The sequence below is a fragment of the Myxocyprinus asiaticus genome, chromosome 11 (genome assembly GCF_019703515.2).
Source record: "Myxocyprinus asiaticus isolate MX2 ecotype Aquarium Trade chromosome 11, UBuf_Myxa_2, whole genome shotgun sequence".
NCBI lineage: Eukaryota > Metazoa > Chordata > Actinopteri > Cypriniformes > Catostomidae > Myxocyprinus > Myxocyprinus asiaticus.
In genome coordinates this window covers 40,407,023-40,423,741 of record NC_059354.1, presented here as the reverse complement: position 1 = coordinate 40,423,741, position 16,719 = coordinate 40,407,023, and the positions used below count along the sequence as shown (strand labels likewise).

At 40.3% G+C, this 16,719-nt stretch overlaps 1 protein-coding gene across 2 annotated transcripts in view; it reads left to right on the top strand.

The window, feature by feature from the left end:
- The window catches only part of LOC127448502 (zinc finger protein Helios-like), a 40,651-nt gene that overhangs the window by 19,826 nt on the left and 4,106 nt on the right, over window positions 1–16,719 (top strand). The window contains exons 4-5 of one of the 2 annotated variants that reach the window (XM_051711102.1): window positions 4,874–5,065; window positions 11,091–11,258. In XM_051711102.1, the coding sequence (XP_051567062.1) occupies window positions 4,874–5,065; window positions 11,091–11,258 (360 nt within the window). Of the gene's footprint in view, window positions 1–4,873; window positions 5,078–11,090; window positions 11,259–16,719 lie in introns of both variants that reach the window. The other variant, XM_051711101.1, reaches the window with a different exon arrangement.

Genomic DNA, 16,719 nt, shown 5'->3' with positions numbered 1-16,719 from the left:
GCATGAGCCTGTTAGCCGCTGACTGTGGTCTCTGTAGCCACAGCAACAAGTGCGTCGTTCTCTCATTCATCTTCTTTGATCAGTTCTTTGATGAGAATTCTAAAGGATTCTGTATGTTGTCCTGGCAACCATTTGTAATTCATTCAGCTGCAGCCATCATAGACACTCTATAATGTGTATGCTAGAGGAGCTAGTTAAAACACAGGGAGCTCTTCGATTGTGAGAGATTGAGATGTGGACGGAGAGAATTGGAGTGTGTTCTGCACTAGTTTAAAAGAGACTTATGTCTTGACACAATGAGGTAATGCCATATAAACTTTATAACTCTGTGATATTTGATTACATTTGCAACAATGTATGCTTATTTTAAAATACGTTAATACAGTGGGGTCTAGAAGTCTGAGACCATGCTTCTGTTTTCAATTTTTCTAATTTAATCCAGTTTTTATTTCAAATTGTATTGTTAGCATGCAGCAACAGAGTGAAAAAAATAAAATAAAATAAAAAAATAAAAATGACATACATGACAGATTTTGTTAGTATTTGCAATGTTTTGCTTAAATGACAGAATGCACCATGCTGGCATGGACTCTTAAGTTTGTGTAAAACCTGATTGTCCATGTAATTCAAGCATGATTTGAGAATGGTCCAAAGATTATTTTGTGTGCTTCAGTGAAAGCAAGGAAATGAAAACTTTTGAACAAAGGAGTTACATTTTTCACAAATTTGCTTAATTGTTATGTAACCGAAAAAGTGCAGAATCTTTTTTTTATTTTTTATTTTTATTTTATTTATTTAAATCAAACAAAGAAACTATATGATGTGAAATGGATAAAAACAAAACAAACAAAAAATTTAAAAATCAGAATTAAATTGCATTTTGAATCCCAGATTTTCAATGTGATTTCATACTTTTTAACTCTACTGTATAAAAGCACTCAAACATCGAATGGTAGACGAGCAAAGGCTGGATTTGCTTGAGCATTGAGACTTCGATTAAAGGATTTCTTTGAAAGATAAGATCTCTTGTGCAATGTTAAGCAAGTAGTATGCCTGTAATACTTCATTGGAAATGCCATCGGGTGAAGTGAATGTTATCTTCCTTCACCAGTTGAGGAAGTTCAATCTGCCACAGGCGCTGCTGATACTGTTCTACTCAGCAGTCATTGAGTCTGTCCTCTGCACTTCAATAACTGTCTGGTTTGGTTCATCTACGAAATCAGATAGCAGAAGACTACAAAGGACAGTTCGGACTGCTGAGAGGATTATTGGTTGCCCCCTGCCCTCCGTTCAAGAGCTATACTCTTCCAGAGTGAGGAAAATGGCTGGAAAAATCACTCTGGACCCCACTCACCCTGCCCACTACCTTTTTGAACTGTTCCCTTCTGGCCAACGCTTCAGAGCATTGAGCAACAGAACCGTCAGGCACAGGAACAGTTTTTTTCCTTGAGGCTATCCATCTCATGAACAGTTAAATTACCCCATTGAGCAATAATTATGTGCAATTCACAGACTAGTTTTTTATATTTATCCAACACATCCAACCTCTTCTGCCATTACATTCCCTTGCACTGTATATAACAGATTTGTATTTAGATTTGCACTACGTATGTGTATGTGTGTATGTATGTATGTATGTGTGTGTCTGTGTGTGTATGTATGTATATGTGTATATATGTATATATATATATATATATATATATATATATATATATATATATATATATATACACTACCGGTCAAAACTTTTGAAACACTTGACTGAAATGTTTCTCATGATCTTAAAAATCTTTTGATATGAAGGCGTATGCTTAAATGTTTGAAATTAGTTTTGTAGACAAAAATATAATTGTGCCACCATATTAATTTATTTCATTATAAAACTAAAATTTAATTTAAAAAAAAAGATTTGAAATTGATGGCTTGGACTAAATAATAATGAAAGGCAGCCAATAAGTGCCCAACATAGATGGAGCTCCTTCAATACTGTTTAAAAGCATCCCAGGGTGATACCTCAAGAAGTTGTTTGAGAAAATGTCAAGAGTACATGTCTGCAAATTCTAGGCAAAGGGTGACTACTTTGAATATGCTAAATATGCAGTTTTTATTTATTTTGGATTTTATTTAGTCACAACTTAATTCCCATAGTTCCATTTATGTTATCCCATAGTTTTGATGACTTTACTATTATTCTAAAATGTGAAAAAAAAAAAAAAAAAAAAAAACAATTATAATAAAGAATGTGTTTCAAAACTTTTGACCGGTAGTGTGTGTATGTGTGTGTATATATATATGTATATATATATATATATATATATATATATATATATATATATATATATATATATATATATATATATATATATATATATTGTGTCTTATTGTGTATTCTATATACACTTTTATATATTATAAAATATATATATCTTTTCAATTTTTTATTATTTTTTATTATTATCTATGTCTTGTTGCTGTTTTGTATTATTGTGCACTGGAAGCTCCTGTCACCAAGACAAATTCCTTGTATGTGTAAGCATACTTGGCAATAAACTGATTCTGATTCTGATCTCGTGGCACTGCCACACACCGTTCTTCTGTCAAAACCTCTTTGAAAATGCTTGTCACTCTGCATGCACAGTCTCTTCAATGAAATAAACAGTTTTGGGAATCACATTTGAATACACTTGCCTGTAATTTAGGCTAGTCTGGTGTAATGTGCAGAGTGGCCACAAATGAGCTTTTCACACTTGAAATTGTTTACACAGGGTCATTCTTGACCCTAGAAAAAGTAATTCAGGGTTGTTTCTTTTTTCACACTATTCATACTTTACTCTGGGTTAGTAGTAAATCCTGGTAGTCAGTTTTTGGGATTTCACACTGTACATTTATTAACCCTGTGTTAATGTTCTTATTGAGGTTAATAACATTGATTGGATATATACAGTACAGGACAAGTATGCAACTTTTTTTAATAACTGCTTGTCCATCTGTGGAAAAAGTGTCACATATGTAGATCCACTCTGGTTGTCTGAAGTCTTCTGAGACATACAGCTAATATAATAGAGTCTTATTTATTTTAGTGTCCCTTTTTCCTCAGATGCTGAAACTTAACAGTGTGAAAGTTTCTGCAACTAGCACATGAATAAATGATTTAAGCATTGTGGTTCTGGAGCGTAACACTGCTAAAGGTGTTAACGCCGCTCTTTTCCATACGATGAAAGTGAATGGTGACCAGGGGATGTCAAGCTCCAAAAATGACAAAATAGCACCATTAATGTATCAGTAAATGAAGTTAGTTTATACAAATATTGCATTGTATTCCAGGACTTCTAAAGCCATAAGATAGCTTTGTGTGAGGAAAAGTCTGAAATTGAAGCTATTATTCATGAAAAATTTAGCTCACATTGATCTAAATATGAATGTTACAGTTTGACACTCCACAATTGATAACAAAACACATGAGAACCAATGATATTTAGTATAATTCACATTAAACCTGGCGTGACACGCCTTGACAAGGCATATCTTAATAAACACAAATGTAAATTAGATTATCTGTGAATAATTACTTACATTTCAGTCTGTTCTTCACACAAAGCTATCATATGGCTTCAGAAGACTGATCTAAGGCATTAGAGACATTTCAGTCATACTTGCACAATGTGAGTCAAATCTAGCAGTTTACCCAAGGGACAAAACTTACGCGAAAGGGAAACACGGAGGTGAGTCAAAGCTTAGTCTCCAGCTCTCGCCCAGAGATTAAACTTGTTGTAAAATTACAAACAGGTTTGTCTGGATGGCGGAGAATGCTGTCTGCTGTTTTTCCACCTGCTGAGGAACCTGGAAAGTTTTGGGCATGTGTGGTTGAGACGGAAAAGTTGCGGGCCTGGCTGTCATGTGTTTACGTGTCGCTATGTGTTAGATGTCCCTTTGCATGTCTATTTTTGTCACACGCTACATATCTGAGCGTGTGGGGGTGCCCTCCCTGGAGGTGCTCTATAGTCTGCACACAGAGATAAATGTAGAGTCCCACCCAGTCCAGACCAAAGCACTGGTCTCCCACTGTCAGTCAAGTAGAACCCCACCTGCCCACTGTTTGCCTCACTTCTCTTGAGACCACAGCTGCATCAGCCTCTTTTTTTTTTCTTTTTTCTTTTTCTGTTTGTTATAATCCCGATGCGTCATCATGTTGGAGGACATATTTCTTGGTCACTGTGCTGTCATAGTAACCAGTGATTTCAAAAGAATGTTTTCATAGTTGTTAATTCGCACTGCAGGGCTTGGGCATATTTATGGTAGCTAGTGCAGTGGGCGAAAATTCTGACCTGTAGTCTGTTTTATGCTTTATGAAATACATACAGGGGCTTCAAATATCTAAGAACACTAGTGAAAATTTTTGTATTTTGGACTCTTTTCTAATTTTCTACAAAATGTTTTCATAATTATCATTTTCAAATTTAATTGGGGGTTGTGCCCCCTCAACGTCTTGGGTCAGTTCCCCTTATTAAATTACAGCATGTACTTGAGCTGACATGGACTTCACAAATTTGTGTAAAACCTGATCCATGTTATCCCGGCGTGACTTGGCAACAGTCCAAAGAGCATCTTGTGTGCTTCAATGAAAGCAAGGGAATCTGATCTTTAGTATAAAGGGACTGACTTGTTTAATGTCACAAATTTGCTTTGTGACCTTTTCATTTTCCATCGTTTTTTTTTTTTTTTTTCAAATCTTTAAGCTTTCTGTTCTTGTCCAGATTTAAATAAAAAGAGTAAACAAATAAAACGAAAAAAGTGCGGTATTAGACTTTTGGAGCCCACTCTATGTTTTAAACACTAAATGAGTGTGTTTTAAGAGTGTAATGTCTTTTTATAGCACATCAAATCAAACAAGAGGAAGGTACTGAGGAGGAGACGGAGAGACGGCCCAGTGGTCCAGATGAGACAGGTCACAGTGGTGAGGAAGGATCTGGATTGGAGGAGCCCATGATTGACAGCCCAAACAACCTAGAAGACGCAGGGCCAGGATCAGAAGCACAAAGTGAAGCAGGGATAAGGCTGCCAAATGGTAAATATAATGGTGTGTTTTATTAATAAAAACCTCTAGATAATTTTGTGCATAACATGTTACTGTAATGAAAAAACAGGAAATATCAGAACTTTAAAATTGTAAATTTGAGGCCTGGAAATGTAATGGAATTCTTAAAAACTTAGAGCCTTTTTTAGTGAATATAAATTTGTCTAGTTTTACTCTAAAAAAAAAAGTTGTGAGTGCTTGTGTAGAGTAAAACTCACTTAAAACCCACCATAGTAGCATCACTCTGTTAAGGGGCTAATTGGAGACATTTCACATAAAAAAAAATAAATAAAAATGCTAAAGAAGTAACATCATTGGACAACTACCATAGTAGTATCTTGTACTTTGTAGAACCATGTTAAAATCATGGTCCATGCATTTCAGTACCATGTACCACGGTATATATTAAAGTACCATGGTATTGCCAACTGATACCATTACTGTACGGTAGTACCACAACAGCACTTTTTTTAAGGATTGCACACTAATAAGAATAACTACTATATAGGTAAAGTTTGTCAAAACAAACTTTGATGTTGGATGGACAAAGCCTTGTTTGAAAGTTTACACTTTAAAAGTATCACAGGCCAGAGACAACCAGACAAACAACATGATAGATGAGTTACAATTGATAATTTTGGTCTTGTAGAATACAATTATGCTGGCTGTGTTAAGTCAACATAGCGATTTAATCCATTTAGTTCCAAAAATTGATAACTGGCATACAAATGGAAATCCATCCAAGCAGTCTTTATACAATTAAAATTGTACCCATTAATCATAAATGACTGGAAAGTTCATGGAAAGTCATGGAAATTAATTGATCAAAAGGGAGTGTAAAAGATACATCAAAAAGTCAAAAAGAAAAGACTGCTTTTATTTAAGCACCTCACTGGAAGAATTGCAATTGTTTTATTATTTCCAAAGTTGTTATTAGTTGCCTAAATTCATTGTGACACTTCTGAAGTAAGTTTCGACAGAACCCATTTCACTAACTTCCCATTAAAACAGCAAAACCCTGCCGTGACCAAGTCTTGTCATGTGTTCTTCCTTTTTTAGTGTTAAAAGGGTGTGGAGAGGGTAGCTGTTCTATAAAATAAGACAATAGTTAAGACAGGAGTTACTCTTAGGGAAAACATCCCAGGAATCCTCCACAACCTGTTCCCAACCCCTGGGCTGACACTGATACTGCCAGATAGCACGCTAACAGGACAGGCTCATATTTTCTTTTTCCAAGTTTTCTTCTCTACACAATGAGACAATGTTTACCTAATCAAGCCATGGCAGCATCATGTCAACCTATGTGCGGTTCAAGAAACCTATGACGGAAATTTAAATGTATTCATCAAACCTGTCTCAGAGTCACAGGCTATTTTTAGAGCAGTCAATTAGGTTCACAATAAACAAAACCTAACCAGTATCAGAGAGGCTTACCATAGTTATAAAAGGTGTGAAAGCAATTCTTTGAAATGAAGACCAGCTGGTCAAAATAGCATTGATAGAGGTATAGACAACCGACAGATCTTATTCTGTTCTAAATTGGGGAAAGGGCTGGGCGATACAGCTAAAAATTAATTATGAATGATTTTTTTCCTTCTTATATCTAATTAATAAAATGCTGTATATATTAATCATGCCTCCAAAACCCCTTATATATTCTGCAATAAAAGTATGTTCCCTATCTGTCACTCACTTGACGTTGTGTCGATGTAGTGACACTAGGATTCGCCCTTGGGAGCCCCATACACCTCTGATCTTTGAGAAAAGGCCAATGGGAATTGGCGAGTGGAATTTGCATGCCACTCCCCTGGACATACGGGTATAAAAGGAGCTGGCTCGCAACCACTCATTCAGATTTTCTCTTCGGAGCCGAACGGTTGTATTCAGTGAGCTGAATTACTCTGCCGATCCATTCACCTTGAAAGCTGTTGGATTTACGGTGCATTACAGTGGTTTCTCCCCCTGGTGCACCGGTGGAATGCAGAGAACGCCCCATGGCGCTTCAGCAGCTAAAAGAGTATATTCTTCTACTAAAAGAGTATATTTTCCCTTCTAAAAGAGTGGCACTCACGAAGAGCGTCTTTTTAAAGATGACTTTCCATTTGTGTTTAATTCCTGGTTGCGGTTGTTACCTCTCCGTTTCCGACAGCCACGAATGCTGTCTTACGTGCTTGGACGCTGCCCACGTGGAGACAGCTTCATGGATGGGTCATGTCCTCACTGCGAGAACATGACCATGGCAGCGTTGCGGTCGCAGCTTTTTTATGTCAGAGGGAAAGCCACCCCAGTGGCTCCCCGCCTCAGTCCTTATACCTACGGGTATGTGGCCATGTCGGTTAGCACTGGGGGCGATTTGGGGATCCCAATGGGAGCCGCTCTGCCGGGTAACCCCCCATGAACCTCCCATTCCCCAGCACGCTCGTTCGCCCCGATCGAGTTCTGGGATGAGACCGCCGGGTTGTCTCAGGGTGAGTTTGCAGTCTCATTCGGGGATCGCGAAGAGGATGAGCTGTCGATCACAGCATTGGAGAGCAGGCTCTTCCAGTCTGACGCTGAGGACTCGGCTGGGCTCCCACCTTCGGGTGCGATCCCCCAGTCGCAGGCCGACGCGCAGCTGGCGGCCATGCTTGCCCGGGTGGCTGCGAGCGTTGGGCTAGAGTGGAACCCTCCACTCCCCCCTGAACCCTCGCGGCTTGACGATTGGTTCCTGGGCTCAGAGCACCGCTCACAGCCGTGCCCTGCCCCGGTACATTTCTTCCCAGAGGTGCATGAGGAGCTTACGAGGTTGTGGTGGGCACCTTTCACTGCCTGGACCCGGTCTCTCAGCTCCTCCGCTCTCACTACCCTCGATGGTGGGGCTGCCAAGGGCCCACCTTTGCCCACAAAACGCCGCCACCTGGCGGAACCGCCCGAGACTCCTGTCCAGGGCCTGTAGGTTTACATTGTCTCTGGCGACTAAGGCCTATGGTGCCGCTGGACAGGCAGCCTCTGCCCTACACGCCATGGCTCTCCTGCAAGTTCACCAAGCCGAGGCGCTAAAAGAAGTGCACGAGGGTAATTCTGACCCGGGATTGATGCAGGAGCTGCGATCGGCGACCTATCTCACTCTCTGGGCAACAAAGGTCACGGCGCGGACTCTCGGGCAGGCGATGTCCCGACGCGAAGACCCCCAGAGATGCGCAATTGGGTCGGTGCTTTCCTTCCCGCAGGAGAGGCTGGAGGGGTGGCTGTACCCCTCCACCTTGAAGGTGTACGTGGCCGCTATAGTGGCACACCACGACGCAGTTGACGGTAAGTCTATCGGGAAGCACGACCTGATCATCAGGTTCCTTAGAGGCGCAAGGAGGCTGAACCCACCCAGACCGCACCTCATTCCCTCATGGGATCCCTCCATGGTCCTACGGGGTCTGCGGGGAGCCCCGTTTGAGCCCCTGGAGTCAGTTGAGCTAAAGGCACTCTCTTTGAAGACTGCCCTCCTGACTGCGCTCACGTCCATCAAGAGGGTAGGGGACCTGTAGGCATTCTCTGTCAGCGAAACGTGCCTGGAGTTCGGTCCAGAATACTCTCACTTGGTCCTGAGACACCGACCAGGCTATGTGCCCAAGGTTCCCACGACCCCGTTTCAGGATCCGGTGGTGAACCTGCAAGCACTGCCCAGGAGGAGGCAGACCCAGCCTTGTCGTTGCTGTGACCGGTGCGCACTTTGCGCATCTATTTGGATCGCACACAGAGCTTTATACAATCTGAGCAGCTCTTTGTCTGCTTTGGAGGACAGCGGAAAGGGAGCGTTGTCTCCGAACAGAGGATCGCCCAATGGGTCATTGACACCATCGCCTTGGCATATCACACCCAGTATGTGCTGCCCCCCTTGGGGCTACGAGCACACACTACCAGGAGTGTGGCGGCCTCCTGGGTCCTTACCAGCAGACATCTGTAGAGCAGCGGGCTGGACAACACCCAATACCTTCGCAAGGTTCTACAATCTCCAGGTTGAGCCGGTTTCATCCCATGTATTTTCAAGTACGAACAGGTAAGTGTATGGGACAACTGGCCAGGTGTACCGCTTGCACATAGCGCCTTTCCCCTCCTGGAGGGGGAGACGTGTGCTTTTACCCCCCAGCCGTGTTCACGAGACCGTGGACCCTGGATGTCCTTCCTCCTTAGCCCTGTGGCAGGCGAGTTCACGGAGAAACTCGATGCCAGCCCAGTACATGTGCTAGTAGGCTCTGTACTGGGGTAGGTGCTCCACATGTGCTGGTTACCTGTCTGTAACCCCGTGTGATGTATATTCCGCAAGACGGTTTCCCCGTTGGTAAACCTGCGTCTTCCTTTGGCAGAGTCCCCTCTGCCACCGGTCGCCGTGTTTGTAGAGCTCCGTCCCCTCTCGGTAGGACCTAACACGGGGACTTCTCCACATGTGACACTGCCGACAAAACTCGGTAAGGCCATGTGATGTATTTCCACACATTACCTCCCCTTTGGGCAGGGTGTGGTCTCCACGGTGTCTTCCCCTTGGGAGTGAAACCCCCCGACATGGACAGTTTTGGCCCCCAGTCGATCAATTTCCACTCTTTTTGGGGAGAAAAAAGAAGAGAAGAGGCCATGGCTGAGGTAGCCTGTCCCCATTTTTTGGACAGTCGACTTGTCCCCAAGGTGCAGGGGACCGTACGACGCTCGTAGGAGTGTTGGGGGAGATTAGGTGACGGCCAGGTGCACTGTCTACGAGGCACGCAATGGTCTGCCTGTCTCGCACCGCCAGTCCACATAACACAGTTCAGCTAGTTGTGGCATTTCGTATAGGGACCCCTAGTGTCACTACATCGACACAACGTCGAGTGAGTGACAGATAGGGAACATCCTGGTTACTTTCGTAACCTCCGTTCCCTGATGGAGGGAACGAGACGTTGTGTCCCTCCTGTCACAACACTGAACTACCCGCTGAAATGACCGGGACCTTGTCTCGGCTCATCAGCACAAAACCTGAATGAGTGGTTGTGAGCCAGCTCCTTTTATACCCGTATGTCCGGGGGAGTGGCATGCAAATTCCACTCGCCAATTCCCATTGGCCTTTTCTCAAAGATCAGAGGTGTTTGGGGCTCCCAAGGGCGACCCCTAGTGTCACTACATCAACATAACGTCTCGTTCCCTCCATCAGGGAACGGAGGTTACGAAAGTAACCAGGACATTTTTTCTTACCGTCGGAGCAATTTAAGCTTGAAGTACATTTAAATTTATCTTAAAAAAGGCAACTTTTTTTTTTTTTTATCTGCATCAGCAATAATTATTAAAGGACAGATTATTTACTCAAGCCATTAATGGATGATATATTGTGTGTATGTATCTTTCATATACTGTAGTCTACACAGTGTAATTTCAGTTACCAGAATGTCTTTTTGTGGTTTGACAGCTTGAATGACCTATTCAAGGTTACAAATAGGGAAATAATAAACGTCGCCATTTCTAATAATTTAGTTTGTGCAGTTACACAAGTTTCATACACTAACCTGCAAACTCATCAACGTCACTTTTTTAACTACTGAAGAATTACAAAGACCCTCGTAACTTTGCGTGTATGGTGACTAGATTCACAACTTTGGATTGCCACCTGCACCGCATTGACGCTTCCTGTGTGTGATACCTGTGCCTTGTCCTACTCATGGCATGGCACTTCTCGTCTGGTGTGTGACTGGCTTCAGTATTAAGTACAGTTTGTGGTCTCCCAAAACGATTATGCCAGACTACATTAAATGGAAGGCCAACTGACAGTGAATTGGTAAGCACGCAAATCAGGCTTCTTATTTAAATGTCGACTAATGTTAATATATCAATGCCTCAAAAATGTATCGAGAAAATAAAGTGCTGATCAATAATTGATGTATAAAAATGTTGACATTCCAAATATATATATATATATATATATATATATATATATATATATATATATATATATATATATATATATATATATATATAGACATTTGATCAGCTATTGATCAGTGTGCGTCTTGTCCATCAGGTGACAGGCCATTCCAGTGTAACCAGTGTGGAGTGACATTTACTCAGAAGGGCAACCTGCTGCGACACATCAAACTCCACACGGGAGAGAAGCCCTTCAAATGCCCGTTCTGCAGCTACGCATGCCGTCGCCGTGACGCCCTGACCGGACATCTGCGCACACACTCAGGTCAGGCATCCACATACTGTTTTCTTGTTCTTTTTTCTTGCTCTAAAAAAAACCTTCTCATATATCTGGGGAGAAGTTTCATATTAAGTGTCAAGTGAGTAATTCCTGTAATTCAGGAGTGTTCCAAAGGGAATTGCAAAAATTAGGATTCATTGTGATTCATTATGTTTTCAAACAAAAACTCAACCCTCTGCTTTTGGTTGGCCACAGAAAAAGTCCCGCCCAAACTCACACCTTTGATTGAACCAATGTTGCTGTGTGGGGCCGGTCAGGATGCTTGATAGTGCCACAGTTTTATACTTTTTTAGGGAAATCAGCCCACAAATGGCTTACTTATAGTTGTCTTTGCATATAAAGCAGGGTTATGAGAAAGTATTTACACACTCCAGCTTTAATTTGTTCCATAGTCTAAAAGATGATTGTGGTTCTGTGACTACAGCTGATATATTCTGAAAAAACCAATAATATCTGTCCTGTCTTAAGTCCTCACCAGAGGGCTCAAAGTGACTTGTACAGCAGACAGCCTATCAAACGCTGTGGTTAGGCCACCTAGGACATAGGCCACCTGTTGTGTTGCCTGCAAGTCTTGCCCTTCACCAAAGGAAATGCTCTCTGTCAACCAAAGGGAAGTGTCACTTTGGTGAAGCAGTACTCTCTAACCCACTTTCATATCAGCCCACCATCAGTTGTCTAGTCCTCATCATTGAAGATTCGGGTCATACAACACGCTCAGCTCAGGACTTCATGAGCTGCTACTCATGGATAGGCTTGTTAAAATGCATAGGGAGAGCAGGAATGGCCTATCACTTGAATCATGTTTTGCTACTTTTTTTGTCTTGTGTCATTTCCTGTTTTGTAGCTTTAATCACAGTGCAGGGATAGCAATTTTTTTTAGGCCAGGCAAGATGATATCTGTGGTGTCCTGTTTTTGTGGGCATAATTTATATATATATATATATATATATATATAATCTTATGGTTTAATTATATAAAAAAGAACACGTTCAATATTAAATGCAATTAATCATGCAATCTAAACTGTACATAAATTCTGTAATGAGGCTTTTCCTACCATGGGAGCAATTCAAGCTTGAGGTACCACCTTGATGTTTGCATGTCTCGCCAAACCACACTTATCAAGAGGCATCAGAGAATGATTAAGGAGCCGTTCACACGTTCAAAAAGAGGTAGATGCAATGCAACACAATGGAACAGAATGCAGGGGTCTCGAGACAACTTTTAAACTACTTTTAACTACTTTTAAACAAACAAAAAAAACATACTTTCGAAAGTCTCTGTTTTCTATGGAGGAAAATACAGTTTCAGTGTGAATGAGAAGCATAAACACAAAATCACTGCGTTTTTTTTAACCGAATCTGTGTCATGCTGACAAATTTGATTACAAAATGTATTTCTGTGGACTGTATGCCAGGCTTATGCTAAACGGTATAGAAATAAAACTCCAAAACAATTTATTGACTTTAAAGCCACTTTTTGAAATGTGTATTCAATGAATTATATTCATTAGGGGAAATATCTCAGCACTGATTGACAGCCCTTTAAAGAAATTTTGAATTTGGTCTCAGATATTATTGGCATGGCTGATTGATTCTGATGAACACCAATTTTTTTCATCCACACATAGACGTCATCATTTAATCAACTAACTATGCAAAATTTGCGGTGGATGTGTGTTGTGGTCTATCATATTGATATCAATTGTCAGTGAAAAAGCTTTTACCACCGAAGCATATGCACACAACAACCTTACTGAACTCAACATTCAGCACGTTAAATTTGTGGCTAATGAGAGTCATAAGTTAATTTGCATAGCCATTTCTATAGATATTGTAATGAAATACCACAAGAAAGGTTTATTCTACCACAGTGTGAGACGTGTTCCATTGTAGTTGGAGTGATTTTAATGAGTAATTCAAGGATTAAACCAACAGTGATGCTCAAGGCAGTTTCGCCGTGTTAGCCGCAAGTCCATCCCCACACTGTAGTGACCTGACTGCCTTCCCACCAACCACCTCAGCTGGAGCAGAATGTGAGGAACTCAGCAGGTCTGACGGCTTCTTGTGCAACAGCCACCACATGAAAGCACTCTTCCTCTTTCAGCTTTTGGAAACAAGAGGATTGGTGGCAAACAGCCCAGTAAAGTAATAGAGTGTAAAACATGCAAACACACCAACTATCCAATTGATCACAATATACATGTATCAGTATGGATGGGTCAGACAATCGTCTCATTGATTAGTGAAGTCAACTAGTTTATCTAGATTGTTTCTTATATTTAATTTTTTTTAAATATTTTTGCTGTTGGTGCTTTAACTAGCATCCCGACAGTGTGCTCTGCTTTAGGCTGTTCAGTCCGAATGCATTCTTGTGTTAAAAAAGCTGGATACAATGCAATGAATATATTAGAAAACAGTTGTTTCATAAACTCATTTTCCTTTAAAACTTGACAAATTCTGTGCTCTTGCCTGAAATGCTGAAAAACAGCGAGACGTGGCGCAATGGCCTAGATGACTGTCAAGCACGTTTACATAGAAAATTGAAAAACAGTGCAGACATGCAAAAACACGTTCGGTGTGAACAGTCCCTTAGTTTGCACCGTAAAACAGTTTGAAAAAGTTGCAAAGTTAAAGCACTACTGCTGCAGCCTTACACATTCCGACAGATGTCTGTGGCTGTGAGTCGCAACTTGTGCTATTTTTGAGCATCCCATCATGATTGCTGCAGATTTTGGATTCCGTGTCAAGTTAAAAACAGTTGAGCAAAACATGTCTGGAGACCTCTTAATTCTCTTACATTCCGTTGCTTTCCGTCAAGCTGTTTTTTTTTTTTAAATGCAAGAATGCACAAAACCAGCCTAATTAAACAATCTTCCTTAAATCCAATTAGTCAACTAGTCATTCAGGTAACCCACCATGCAGTCAATTTAGAAAATATGTAGTTTTGCACATTCCTAGTATGCATGCCGCAGACTTGTTTCAGATTTGCTCTATAGGCCGAATACTACTTTATGAAACTGAAACAGAGCATATATTGCACCTCATTTTTAGGCGTGTGTCATAATGTTGGTGACTTTGCTTTGGTTAGATTTGGCTGTTTTTGTCACCTTAGTAAAATAAGAAATGAGAGTTGAGTTGCCAACGAACAATGGATATTTTAAAATGTGTGTGTGTGTGTGTGTGTGTGTGTGTGTGTGTGTGTGTGTGTGTGTGTGTGTAACTATCAGCTGAGTAAGTCGAGTACTTTTGCTGATGCTCTACAATTGATAGGCATTTACTTGAAATGAAATGTCATCCTCATCTCACTGTTTCCTGTTTTCAACCCAAATGGATGCGGTTTAGAGGGCTTTAATGCAGCACTATCTGCATGTATTTGTATTTGCATTTGAATAAATGCTTAGACAGGGATTTTTTTTTTTTCGGAATTGTCCAAACTCCGTTTCGAACTGGCGGCTATTAATCAGTAGAATTGTTTGTTGCAGCTCTTTCATCTACCATAGGTCGCATTTTCTCCCAAACACAAATTATCATGATTGCCTGTCCTAGTCTATACAGTTTGCAGGTGTTTTGACAGTTCATTGAACCAAACTATTCAGTTTTTTTTTTTTTTTTTTTTTTTTTCTGTTTCTTTTATAGTTCAGATTTGTGAGTGTGGATGCACAACATCCACTAAAATGTCCGTGGCAAATAATTTCTGATGTACTGTAATGCAAACATCCAAATTATTATAGACTCTTGAAATATTGAAAGTGTGACAAAAAACAAAAACAATATATATATATATATATATATATATATATATATATATATATATACATATATTATAAGTATTTTGGACACTGAAGCCACGCTTAAAAATCTGTCATATTTGTATTATGTAACAATATATCAAACCAAGCGACATTTATTTTAATGAAAGTGAAGTTAGTTCTAAAATATAAAGTTCTTGCATCAATTGTTTGCTAATGCCACTTGGTTTGAAATTTGGTTGTGTGCCTTTAAGTGTCTAAAAGTTTCCAAATACTTTTTTTAACCCATTGCATATTGTTAAAATCTGTAAGATGATGTTTTCCAAGCAACATGTCATATCAGAAATTTTGTAATCCATCCTTTCCCTCAAAAGTGCCGTGGCCTCCGTTGTTTGACATGCGTTCTACATGTGAAAGGTCACTTTACCCTGTCTCTGTCAGTGAGCTGTCTCACTTTCACTGTTTGCTTTAGACTGAAAGCACTGTTGCGCTTTGAAGAGGGTTACCGAAATGTGCCATGGGTATTTTTACAATTGGCACACTTTACAGGTAATCCCACAGGCTTGCTAGTAACATGTGTGAATTTTCATTACTTTCTCACGTGCGACAGGAGACTGGTTAACTGCAAGCATACAGTATGACTCAATTCACTAGGCTGTTTTGTCTCAGTGCACTGCTATCACAGCAGCACTCTTTATGAATAATTCTGAAAGTCCCTTACACCAGAGAATTGACCACAGAGCTGACAGCAGCCCCTGTCTCAATTTCTATTAGGTTTTTAGCTGACTTAACAGAAGAGCGCAGACGTAATGGTGGGCTCTGTTCTGATTTGATACTGATGACTGAATGAGAAAAACATGACAAATGAATGACTCAACCAATCAATGAATGAAACATGGAATGAATCAATGAAAGAATCGTTCCATGAGATACTGGAAAACTGTTTCTGGAGGCTAAGCATTGTTCTCCTCCTACTCTCCCCTGCCCACGCTGGAAGGACATGATGGTTGTTCCTTTTGCAACTTTCTTTGGAGGTTGTGTCCCGCACAATCGCCCTAGCACTGACCTAGTCTTAGTGGAACTGAGACAGTGAATCACCTCACACCTTATCCGGATTAGGAGAAACACTCCCTCTCATTCTGTTTATTGTTCAGACTTTCCAAGTCATCACTTGTGGTTTGATTGTGATGTCAATAACCGATCAATGAGGATTAGACAGATTGTGCATCCTAAAAGGAAAAGTCTGTCACTCTCATGTTGTTCCAAACCCTGTATGACTTTTTTTTTTTTTTTTTTTTTTTTTGGATCAGTGTAATACAAAATGAGTTTAGCAGAATGTCTGAGCTGCTTTTTTCCATACAATGAAAGTGGGAGGCAGCCAGGGGCTTTCAAATGCAACAAATAATTTTCTTAGTATGTTTGTCTTGTTTATGAATGATATGAATTGTCTTATTTGTCTTATTATGTAATTACACTTGTTTTCTGAAAATATTACCTGAATTAAGAATAATTTTTCTTACCCGCATAAACATCATGTTAAAAAAAAATAAAATAAAATAAAATAAAATTTGCAAATATGGTTAGAGAAATCATTTTAATTCGAAATATATTCTCTGAATTATATTTTCACTTAAAAATGTTGCCTTGAAAATTTGGCTTGACAGAGCCATGGTCACCATTCACTGTCATTGTATG